Source organism: Polypterus senegalus, chromosome 5 (assembly GCF_016835505.1).
Source record: "Polypterus senegalus isolate Bchr_013 chromosome 5, ASM1683550v1, whole genome shotgun sequence".
Taxonomy (NCBI): Eukaryota; Metazoa; Chordata; class Cladistia; order Polypteriformes; family Polypteridae; genus Polypterus; species Polypterus senegalus.
Genome location: NC_053158.1, coordinates 74,102,124 through 74,114,413, shown reverse-complemented (window position 1 = coordinate 74,114,413; position 12,290 = coordinate 74,102,124). Strand labels below are relative to the sequence as shown.

General features: G+C 37.4%; 1 protein-coding gene across 14 annotated transcripts in view; it reads right to left on the bottom strand.

Annotated features, from left to right (window-relative positions):
* The window catches only part of epb41l3a (erythrocyte membrane protein band 4.1-like 3a), a 292,145-nt gene that overhangs the window by 43,174 nt on the left and 236,681 nt on the right, over nt 1-12,290 (bottom strand). For 8 of the 14 annotated variants that reach the window (XM_039754817.1, XM_039754815.1, XM_039754816.1 and 5 more), the window contains 2 exons: nt 8,852-9,406; nt 3,299-3,352 (listed from right to left, as the gene is read on the bottom strand). The exons of 2 other annotated variants lie outside the window; for them this stretch is intronic. In XM_039754817.1, the coding sequence (XP_039610751.1) occupies nt 3,299-3,352; nt 8,852-9,406 (609 nt within the window). The remainder of the gene's footprint in view (nt 1-3,298; nt 3,353-8,851; nt 9,407-12,290) is intronic. 4 more of the 14 variants (XM_039754819.1, XM_039754822.1, XM_039754820.1 and 1 more) reach the window with 1 other exon arrangement.

The window sequence follows — 12,290 nt, the reverse complement described above, 5'->3', positions numbered from 1 at the left end:
TGTTTCTTTTCTTTAAAGTTCAAAACTTTTTCCCACATTGCAAACACTTCCTTTATCTCACTTTAAGAGATAACCTCCTCCGCGATACCGATCTCCTGCAGAACCTCCGTATGTTGCTGCATCTGTAGTTCCGTCAACTCCTCTGTCATCAGGTCCTCGGAATGTGTGGTGACAAGCTCTTCGATGGCTTGTATTTTGAATTTTGGCTCGTAACTCAAGGCAAAAAATCGACTTAGTGATGGCTCGTATCTCAAAAAACTCGTACGTTGGGGCACTCGTATCTCAAGATACCATTGTATATACAACTACTTAGTGCAGTTTTAAATACTTGCAGGGTTGCTATTTCTCACAAAACATTTTATTTTAATAACTAGGGGGTTCGTCCCCTGCTCGCTTCATTTGCCAAACCCCCCGGCCTGCACTATGCGCCAGCCACTTTGCGTCTCTGCCACTCTTGTTTTGAAGAGGGGGCTGAACGCACCACAAGAAGATGCATTTGCTCCTCCAAAACCCACTCTTAAACGGTGATACAATGGGAAACAAATACAGTTTTTGCTTTACCTCCTCTTTGGAGATCAGCTCGATCAGCTACTGTCTTGCTGCTGCCGTGCCACGTGATCGGCATGTCGCCACACATTTCGAATATTTAAAAACCTGTACAGCAGCAGTCTTTGTCTTTTATTTCCGGCCTTGGGCTTGGTGAATCTCTTGGCACAAAGCCTCGTCTCACTGGACGCGAGTTCTTGATATTTTTTAGTTTATAATTTAAAAACGGAATAAGAATCTGAATATCTAACAACATCACATTAAAGTTTGATAAATTCTGAAAAGAATGATACCAAACATATATTTTAAGCGTGACGAAAAATGTGACATAAAATCGTTGCACTTTTAGGTTAAGGATTTTATATATATATATATATATATATATATATATATATATATAATATATATATATATATATATATATATATATACACAGTGGTGTGAAAAACTAGTTTCCCCTTCCTGATTTCTTATTCTTTTGCATGTTTGTCACACAAAATGTTTCTGATCATCAAACACATTTAACCATTAGTCAAATATAACACAAGTAAACACAAAATGCAGTTTTTAAATGATGGTTTTATTATTTAGGAGAAAAAATCCAAACCTACATGGCCCTGTGTGAAAAAGTAATTGCCCCCTGAACCTAATAACTGGTTGGGCCACCCTTAGCAGCAATAACTGCAATCAAGCGTTTGATAACTTGCAATGAGTCTTTTACAGCCTGGAGGAATTTTGGCCCACTCATCTTTGCAGAATTGTTGTAATTCAGCTTTATTTGAGGGTTTTCTAGCATGAACCGCCTTTTAAGGTCATGCCATAGCATCTCAATTGGATTCAGGTCAGGACTTTGACTAGGCCACTCCAAAGTCTTCATTTTGTTTTTCTTCAGCCATTCAGAGGTGGATTTGCTGGTGTGTTTTGGGTCATTGTCCTGTTGCAGCACCCAAGATCGCTTCAGCTTGAGTTGACGAACAGATGGCCAGACATTCTCCTTCAGGATTTTTTGGTAGACAGTAGAATTCATGGTTCCATCTATCACAGCAAGTCTTCCAGGTCCTGAGCAGCAAAACAACCCCAGACCATCACACTACCACCACCATATTTTACTGTTGGTATGATGTTCTTTTTCTGAAATGCTGTGTTCCTTTTACGCCAGATGTAATGGGACATTTGCCTTCCAAAAGTTCAACTTTTGTCTCATCAGTCCACAAGGTATTTTCTCAAAAGTCTTGGCAATCATTGAGATGTTTCTTAGCAAAATTGAGACGAGCCCTAATGTTCTTTTTTCTTAACAGTGGTTTGCGCCTTGAAACCTGCCATGCAGGCCGTTTTTGCCCAGTCTCTTTCTTATGGTGGAGTCGTGAACACTGACCTTAATTGAGGCAAGTGTGGCCTGCAGTTATTTAGACGTTGTCCTGGGGTCTTTTGTGACCTCTCGGATGAGTTGTCTCTGCGCTCTTGGGGTAATTTTGGTCGGCCCGCCACTCCTGGGAAGGTTCACCACTGTTCCATGTTTTTGCCATTTGTGGATAATGGCTTTCACTGGTTCGCTGGAGTCCCAAAGCTTTAGAAATGGCTTTATAACCTTTACCAGACTGATTGATCTCAATTACTTCTGTTCTCATTTGTTCCTGAATTTCTTTGGATCTTGGCATGATGTCCAGCTTTTGAGGTGCTTTTGGTCTACTTCTCTGTGTCAGGCAGCTCCTATTTAATTGATTTCTTGATTGAAACAGGTGTGGCAGTAATCAGGCCTGGGGGTGGCTACGGAAATTGAACTCAGGTGTGATACATCACAGTTAGGTTAGTTTTTAACAAGGGAGCAATTACTTTTTCACACCGGGCCATGTAGGTTTGGATTTTTTTTCTCCCTAAATAATAAAAAACATCATTTAAAAACTGCATTTTGTGTTTACTTGTGTTATATTTGACTAATGGTTAAATGTGTTTGATGATCAGAAACATTGTGTGTGACAAACATGCAAAAAAATAAGAAATCAGGAAGGGGGCAAATAGTTTTTCAGAGAGTAGATATTGTTTCTTGTATAGCAAAACAGACTTGTTAACATCTGAAATAGAAATGAAGACCACTACATGCACCATACCTTAGAAAAAGTACTAGTTTGTTTTAAAAATGATTAGTATTAAATAGACTTTTTTTTTGTTTAGCATCCATACATGTACTAAGCTCATTAAGTAGTAGTCTGGATGCTATTTTTTTCATAAGTAATGTAATTATCTGAGGCACTCTGCTTTAGTTTCTTGTAAAGTACAAAGCCTAGTACACAATTTACAAAAACACAGTGACAAATACCTAAATGTCCTTGGGTAAAAATCTTACAAGATACTTCCAGTAGCAAATTTATGCTAAGCTGTAAATGTATTAAAACTGACACAAAAACAATAAAACTGATTGAGAGTGAAATAACCCTATCATGTTGAACATTTAATTGTGCTCTAAATATTGATATACTTATATGCTTTCATTTTCTTAACACATAAGAACTGTATAGATTAAAAAAGTTAAAATACCAAAGGTTCATTTTGTTCTTCTGTGAAAAGCAGAATACATGGGAGCATACTAAAAGCAAAGCAAAGCAAAAGTCATTACATTTTGCAAAGGTATTTTCAGGTATTTTCCCATCATACCCAAAATTTGTATTCTGGTGAATAGCTTGTATTACTACCCCATGCACGACCTGCTACAAGATTTTTTTATACCTCCCCCATTTCAGGCCACAGTACAAACCTCAGTGGCAGTTGTTTCACCATCTGCTGCAGTGTCTGTCTGTTCACTGTCAGTCTAGATAGTAAGACATGTACCCAGGTTCCAAATGGAAAGCAGGAATGAAAAGAACCATATGGTTATTAATTCATTAAACTGACTACAACAATTTCACATTGGCATTTATCAGTTTCATTATGGGACAATGAATATGCAAACGTCTAAAAATTATTAAAGCAGAAAAAAAATTAAACACAAACTAAACACAAATAAAATGCAAGCTCATTTTCACAACTGGAACAGACTCAGAGGAAGTTCTAACCTCAAGGCATACACAAATTTAAAAATCATTCACACTTTACTTAAAAAAAGTAATCTGATAACCAAAGTAAAACAATTTATATACTGGACTTTGTATGGAAAGCCAGGTGTCCAAGGTAAATTTTTTAATCTCCTCTCCAAATCATGCATAAAAACCCTTAAAAGGATGCCAAATTCAAATGAATGGTCCAATCCCAGTTTTAAATAAAAAAAGAGGGAAGAAACAAAATCAATATTTACTGGATGTATATTAAGCTACTGACAAAGTCACCTGACTTTCAGGTCCTCATCCTTTCATTCATTAACAACACTGAAATGAAAAAAATTAGGGCAGCAATTTTTCTGCATTAGAGTATAATTTAAAATTCACATTCTAAAAATACTGAGGTATTTTACATAAGCCACTTATTTTTGAAAATTAGTCAATGCATTTATCATGCAATATAGTAAAAAAGACTAGTATAATTTATTAAAAGGTTACTGACAGTAAATCTAATAAAGTTATTTTTATCATGCAATTCTGTTAAGTATATTTACCTTCAGTTAAAACAAAAGAAATCATGACACTGAAAATCATGGTCTGTCAAAGTTTTGGTGAATAATAAACTTTTACTATGATATTGTACTGATACAAATATAGCATAGTACTGTACTCCACATTTGTTGACAAAAATCTTTTTCAGGCGCATCATTTCCTTTGCTTAACAGCACTTTTTCCTTGTTGTCTTATCTACAACCACCTTCATTTAATTCAAAGTATTCATGTTGAAGGTTTGTAGCAGCAACTTAATGATTAATATGAATAAATTCTGAGAGACTCAATTTTATCATCACTGCTACTTTTAAATGTTGCCATTTTTAATTTAGAAGTTTTAAGATCTGACAGCATACATAGTCAACAAGGTCAATAAAGAGGTACCATTTTGTCATTTGAAAAATATAAAATATACAGTGTGACATATTCCTCTACACCACTGCGATTTGGCCATATTTTAGTTTAAGAAACTAATGACAGTATGAGTATGTCACATGTAGAATAAAAAGTTAATCTTTTGTATTTTTAACATGCTATGTGAAGCAATGCTATGTGCTATGTGTTTTGGAGGTGAAAAGAGTGTCAGACAGAGTAATGATTATGAAGCTAGAAATTGGAGGTGTGAGGATGAATGCTGTTAGTGCATATGTCCCGGAAGTTGGGTGTGCAATGGATGATTTAGAAGATTTTTTGAGTGACTTGGATGAAGTGATGAACAGTGTACCCAAGGGACAAAAAGTGGTGATTAGAGCGGATTTCAGTGAACATGTTGGTGAAGGGAATAGAGGAGACGAGGAGGTGATGGGTAGGTATGGTGTCAAGGAGAGGAATGAAGAAGGTCAGACGATAATGGATTTTGCCAAAAGGATGGTCATGGCTGTGGTGAATACGTATTTTAAGAAGAGGGAGGAACATAGGGTTACGTACAAGAGTGGAGGAATATAAAAGCCGGTAGATTACATCCTATGCAGAAGAGTCAATCTGAAGGAGATTGAAGACTGCAAAGTGGAGGCAGGGGAAAGTGTAGTTAAGCAGCATAGTATGGTGGTCTGTAGGATGACGTTGGAGATCAAGAAGAGGAAGAGAGCGAGGGAGAGCCAAGGATCAAATGGTGGAAGTTGAAAAAGGAAGACTGTACAGTTGAGTTTAGGGAGAAGGTGAGACAGGCACTGAGTGGTAGTGAAGAGTTATCAGACAGTTGGAAAACGACAGCAATGTAGTAAGGGTGAGAGCAAGAAGGGTGCTTGGTGTGACACCTGAATAGAAGAAGGAGGAAAAGGAAACCTTGTGCTGGAATGGGGAAGTACAGGAGAGTATACAGAGGAAGAGGATGGCAAAGAAGAAGTGGGATAGTCAGAGAGATGCAGAAAGAAGACAACTGTACAAGGAGACAAAGCGCAAGGTGAAGAGAGGTGGTGAAGGCTACAGAAAAGGCGTATGATGAGTTGTATGAGAGGTTGGACACTAAGGAGGGAGAAAAAGACCTGTACCGACTGGCTAGACAGAGGGACCGAGCTGGGAAAGATGTGCAGCAGGTTAGGGTAATAAAGGATAAAGATGGAAACATACTCACAAGCGAGGAGAATGTGTTCAGCAGATGAAAAGAGTACTTTAAGAGGCTGATGAATGAAGAGAACGAGAGAGAGAAGAGGCTGGATGATGTGGAGATAGTGAATCAGGAAGTGCAACGGATTAGCAAGGAGGAAGTAAGGTCAGCTATGAAGAGGATGAAGAATGGAAAAACTATTGGTTCAGATAAAAACCTGTAGAAGAATTGCAGTGTTTAGGAGAGATGGCAGTGGAGTTTTTAACCAGATTGTTTAATGGAATCTTAGAAAGTGAGAGGATGCCTGAGGAGTGGAGAAGAAGTGTACTGGTGCAGATATTTAAGAATAAGGGGGATGGGATGTGCAGAACTGCAGTAACTACAGGGTGATAAAATTCATGAGCCACAGCATGAAGTTATGGGAAAGAGTAGTGGAAGCTAGGTTAAGAAGTGAGGTGATGATTAGTGAGCAGCAGCATGGTTTCATGCCAAGAAAAAGCACCACAGATGCAATGTTTGCTCTGAGGGTGTTGATGGAGAAGTATAGAGAAGGCCAGAAGGAGTTGCATTGTGTCTTTGTGGACCTAGAGACAGTATATGACAGGGTGCCTCAAGAAGAGTTGTGGTATTGTATGAGGTAGTTGGGAGTGGCAGAGAAGTATGTAAGAGTTGTACAGGATATGTACAAGGAAAGTGTTACCGTGGTGAGGTCTGCAGTAGGAGTGGCAGATGAATTCAAAGTGGAGGTGGGATTACATCAGGGATCGGCTCTGAGCCCTTTCTTATTTGCAATGGTGATGGACAGGTTGACAGACAAGATAGACAGGAGTCCCCGTGGACTATAATGTTTGCTGATAACATTGTGATCTGTAGTGATAGTAGAGAGCAGGTCAAGGAGACCCTGGAGAGGTGGAGATATGCTCTAGAGAGGAGAGTAATGAAGGTCAGTAGGAACAAGACAGAATACATATGTGTAAATGAAAGGGAGGTCAGTGGAAGGGTGAGGATGCAAGGACTAGAGTTGGCGAAGGTGGATGAGTTTAAATACTTGGGATCAACAGTACAGAGTAATAGGGATTGTGGAAGAGAGGGGAAAAACAGAGTGCAGGCAGGGTGGAATGGGAGGAGAAGAGTGTCAGGAGTGATTTGTGACAAACGGATATCAGCGAGAGTGAAAGGGAAGGTCTACAGGATGGCAGTGAGACCAGCTATGTTATTAGGGTTAGAAACAGTGGCACTGACCAGAAAGCAGGAGACAGAGTTGGAGGTAGCAGAGTTAAAGATGCTAAGATTGGCATTGGGTGTGACAAGGATGGATAGGATTAGAAATGAGTACATTAGAGGGTCAGATCAAGTTGGACGGTTGGGAGAGGCAAGATTGCGTTGGTTTGGACATGTGCAGAGAAGAGATGCTGAGTATATTGGGAGAAGGATGCTAAGGATAGGGCTGCCAGGCAAGAGAAAAAGAAAAAGGCATAATAGAAGGTTTATGGATGTGGTGAGAGAGGACATGTAGGTGATGGGTGTAACAGAACAAGATGCAGAGGACAGAAAGACATGGAAGAAGATGGTCCGCTGTGGCAACCCCTAACAGGAGCAGCCGAAAGAAGAAGAAGATGCTATATGAACTTTACTTATTTTATCATTTTTACATTTTACCTTTTTTTTAACAAAACATTCCATGTGGAGCTCTGCTTTTCAAAAACAATTAACATGGTTAAATTATACTTTTTTTTCTTTTTCATGCTTTGCTGTTTTATAAGGCATGATGCTCAGCTAGGCAACTGAATACCTTTAGAAAAAGCAAATTATTATATACAGTATTATCAAAATGATTTCCTAAATTGCTCTGTAGATCAAAAAATGCTTTGATACAGGCAGACCATAATGCAGAGAAACTGTTACCCGAAAGAAATATGATCCAGTGCTACTTTCCATGCACTTTATATGACTTTAAACCTTGTTACATCTAGGATAATTGGGTTAGGCACAAAATTAACTCAACATTTAAACATTCAAGTACATATTTACTGAATAAAATCTTCAATAAAAATGGATTTAAATTCAATAAAAGTTGACTTAATATTAATACTGTTAAATAAGGTGTAATTTCTCCAGATACCTTGAAAACACATCATTTTTTATATTAGGGTGCTCAATGGGAATAAACTATGTAGGTTTTGAAAGATTTAATTTCTCTAGTTCCCATTTTCTTTTTATATTCTATAGCAAAAGAAGTAATATTTAATGCATCAAGGGTTTAATGAGACATCAGTTCAGATGTAAAACATTAGTTTTAATTCTGTAAGACTTGCACCTAACGTGCACAACATTTCTAAATATATTTAGCAGATGTAAATATGCAAAATATAACTACAGTGTGTTTTAAAACTTGTCCAAAAAAATCACAAAATATATTAAATAATTTCATAACAGGAACTACCAAAGAAGACTATTAAATAGTAATATAAAGCAGTTTTCCTTCATCCTTTCATTTTCAAAACCACTAATCCATTTCAGGGTTATAGGGAGTTAGTGCCTATGTCAGAAGGACTAGGCGCAAAATTGGTAACAACTCTAGGGCAGGGTGCTAGTTATATTGTACTTTCAGCTTGATTAATACGTTTCAAAAATACAGCTTATAGCAGATTTCACTGTAGCATAATAATAAAGGTTATGAAAATGTAATAAGGTATAGTGGTTAATACGGTTTCTTCATCAACCCAAGACCCCTAGTTTTGAATCCCATGCCTGATCACTGACTGTTCTGCTTAGTCTCCCCGAGTTTTTCTTGACTTCACTTTTCTTCTCACCTTCTGAAAGGCAAGCAGGTTAGTTTAAATGGTGACCTAAATTAGCCCAGTTTGAGGATGTGAGTTAGCTCGTCAATGGACTGGCACTTGGTCCCCTAATGACCTTGAATTGGACTGAGCGGGTTTGAAAATGTAAAATTGTGCCTAACCCTCTGCCCAAAATGAATAATGAAAATGCATAAAAATTACAAAACAAACATCTTTTGCTTATTGCACAGTACAATTCAAACTACGCCTTTAGGAAGCAAAAGGCAGAAATGAGGCTCTGAAAGTAGGACCACTATGGCAGCATTCTAACACAGATCAGGACTGAAGCACTGAACACATAGAAAGTAGTGTGTTCTATAGGCCGAGGTACACACCTCTTCCTCTGAACTGTCACTCAGGTCATTGTCAAGTGTGGCACTTAAGGAGGCCGCCTTGGGCTCCAGGTAGCAGAGACACAAAGCCAAGGGAAAAGAGAGGGTGAGAGCATAGGGCACTGAGAAAGAAGCTGAGAGCAAAAAGAAAAAAATGAACAGAAAACAGGGCAGGAGTGATGGTGACTGAATGGGGAGGTAGTGTTGGAAGCTTTTAGGTAAGAAATTAATGTCTGTGAGATCAGGGAATGATAGATAACCATCATCATCTAAGAAAGTGGAAAGATCTGGAAGTTGCAAAGAGAAGGAAAACAAAGTGCCCCCTTTTTGTTCTTTTTTCAGTTTTTTATAGCCCGCAACTAATGCAGGCTGGTCTTCTTTGTTAAGAGCTTGTTTTGCCTCCAATTCTAATTGTTTTAAATTACAGGAATTGCTGCTTTTCATTGGGACGTTAGTTTTGCAAAAATTCTCTTTGCGTCTCCTGCGGATCTTTGTAGATGAGATAGGAGAAGTGACACATTTAGGAGGATCTGGATCAGTTGCAAGCAACAGATGTAACTACCAATGAGAAGGGAATCAACAAGGAGCACATAAATACAAATACAGAACAAAATCAAAAGAAAGGACAAGAAAGAACTATTAGTTATTTCTTTATATACCTCTGAGGCAACTTTAACTTAATTTCAACATACTTTCTTCACCTATACTGTAAGTCACTGATATAGTTATTACATTTTTCACAAAATCAATAATGTAAGAAACTGAAATATGCTGTTCATTGACTTTTCATGCTGGATACATTTTTCTTCCATTTGCAGAAGAACCCAAGAAAAATGTGGACTTCTGCTTGATATGCATGTGAACAGATTATCTGGTTCCAAACTTAATTCTGATACACTGTCTGGCAGGAAAGATTGACTGAAAACAGCAAATGGGTTCAGAAAGAGACTAAAAAGCATGTGCTGGCAGTGGTGACACCCATTTTCATGCTAGTGTATGTACTGTAAGAGGACATTTGTAGAGGGTAGGATGCTCCAGAGGGCATCAGGGAAAGGTACATCTGAGGACATAAAAATATAGGAGTGCTGGCAGGAAGTCAAAACACATCTTGGTTAAAAGAGAGCAGCATGTGGTCTTGAATCAAGAGTTTCCCTTTTAAAGTTGGGATCTGGAAATACTGGCTCAAGGTCAACCATTTCTCACTAATGCTTTGGGTATCTGCATATCATCAACAAGGGAAATAAATGGGACTATGTGACCCTTTCAAGGGTTGGCAATCCAGAAGCTACGAAAGAGACATAAACCCTTAAATGCTATGGATGGTTCACGACTGCAGCTGCCTATTGGTCAACTGAGAGAACAGAGGTAATTCTAATGTTACCTCAGATGAATTATGAAGGGATTTGAACACTTCCTCAAGACAGCTAGCCCTGAACTTTGAATCAAGTAGTGACCTGGAGCAAAGGCTCCCTTGTGGGAGACTGTCAGAGATGCAGGTAAGTTTACCTACTTATATAGTACAATTATATCACAATTTCTCATGCTTTAATTTTCTCAAGCTATTTATTGAAATAAAGGTCTGCAAGAGATCACAGTCTGGTCCAGTACAATCAGACACAAAACAGGAACTGGGATTGTACAGGTCATCTGTCTGTTGCATTATTCATTGACTAATTGCCAAAGTTGTAATTTGAACCCACAGTTCAGACTTGTGAGACAATAATGGTAATTATTGCATCATGGAGAAGCACATATAAAGAAAATAAAATATTTTTGCTATTTTGTAATTATTCTTCAATATAAATTAAGAAATATTTTGCTCAGACTATAATGTACTAAAGGGCCCACATTTATACCATTTAAACTTGGCCTCATTTTTGTCAGTTTTATGCTACTTTTATTTAACTGGCTATAACTTCATCATATTTCACTCAATATTCATATTCTGTACCTCAAAACAAAGTTCACACATGCATCTTTCAGAATTGAAGCAGAATAAGTTGCAGAAGGTCAGTAATGTTTTTACCAAAAATACACTTCGAATGTCATTCTTATTTCTCTAGGTGTTGGAATAAGCTTCTCAATATTACATAAGTGTCACTGAATGTGTCACTAACACCCAGAAAAAAAAATCATGAATCATCTACAAGTCTAGTTTTATTGCTTTGAAGAAGTACAAAAATCAGGATTATTTTTCTCTGATTTTACTGTTTTTAATTAAGTATCCATAGCATAAATATCCACTATTAATGACCCCTGGCCTATGCATCATTTTGAAGGGCAGATCTTACTCGTCAGAATATATAAATAGACAGTAAAGAAATTACACTGTGTATCCAAATCACAACACCAATAGTTGCAAGATTCAAAAATGTCTTAAAAATCTGAAACACAGAAAATGGAATGTGGTATCATCTGAAAGTTGCAAATACTGCTCTCATTTAGTAGATAATTGTCTGTCCATCTTTACATAATTGAATCTGGATGTTCAAAAAAGCTGGAAGCCGGAGCGTTGGGTACAAGTGTTGCAGAGGTTTCGCATGATTTGGCCATCTTTGAGAGAAGAAAGAAAAATATTGCAATGTGGTATTGGGGTATACAATACAACATTTTAACAGCAAAACACTGTTCTTTCATTACAGCAGTGAGGAAATAAATGATTTTGTGCAGTTTTAGAAACTGCTTAATTGTTCAAAACAATGGGGCAGAGTTTAAAAGATTAAGCGTCGTGTGCAGTTCTATACCTAGAAGCTCTACCAGAAATGCGATTAAAGTACTACCTTGAAGTAAAAGACATGTCCAATTCTGAAGAGCAGGGGAAATTAAACTTCTTTACTTGTCATCAGAAAAAGCTATGTTGGCATCTGACCCAAGTTCAAATTCTGATGAATTTTTATCGCTCAAGTAGGGCATGGTTTAATTAAACCTGGGAATCACTGCCACTGCTGCACAACTCTTATGGCAACTGGTAATTGTAGTGTAGAAATTCTTATGCATATACAGAGGTAAGATCGTTCTACTCTGTGTTTCAGGATACTGTAAGTGTGTTCCTTTTTACAATTAGTCCTCAGCCAGATTCTACACAAGCACATCACACTGGTAGATTTGGGAGTTGAGGGTTACTTCTAGATTAATTAAAAATATGTTTTGTTGCCATAAGAGAAACATGCCACACATACTGTTTCAACCAGACATTTGACAGTAATAACTTATAATGTAAACATACAAATTAACTGTGATGTGTAACAATACTTAAGTCTATATTCTACTGTATCCAGCACAAAAAGCCATATATATTTCCACATTTACTCATTCTTTATGATCCTGGTTTTTTAAGTTAATAAAAAACAAATGTACTCAGGATAAAAGGCTTAATTTCAAACGAGTCAATATATCAAAGAATTTCTTTGCAATGTTACTGAATCAAAAACTAGCATTGTGC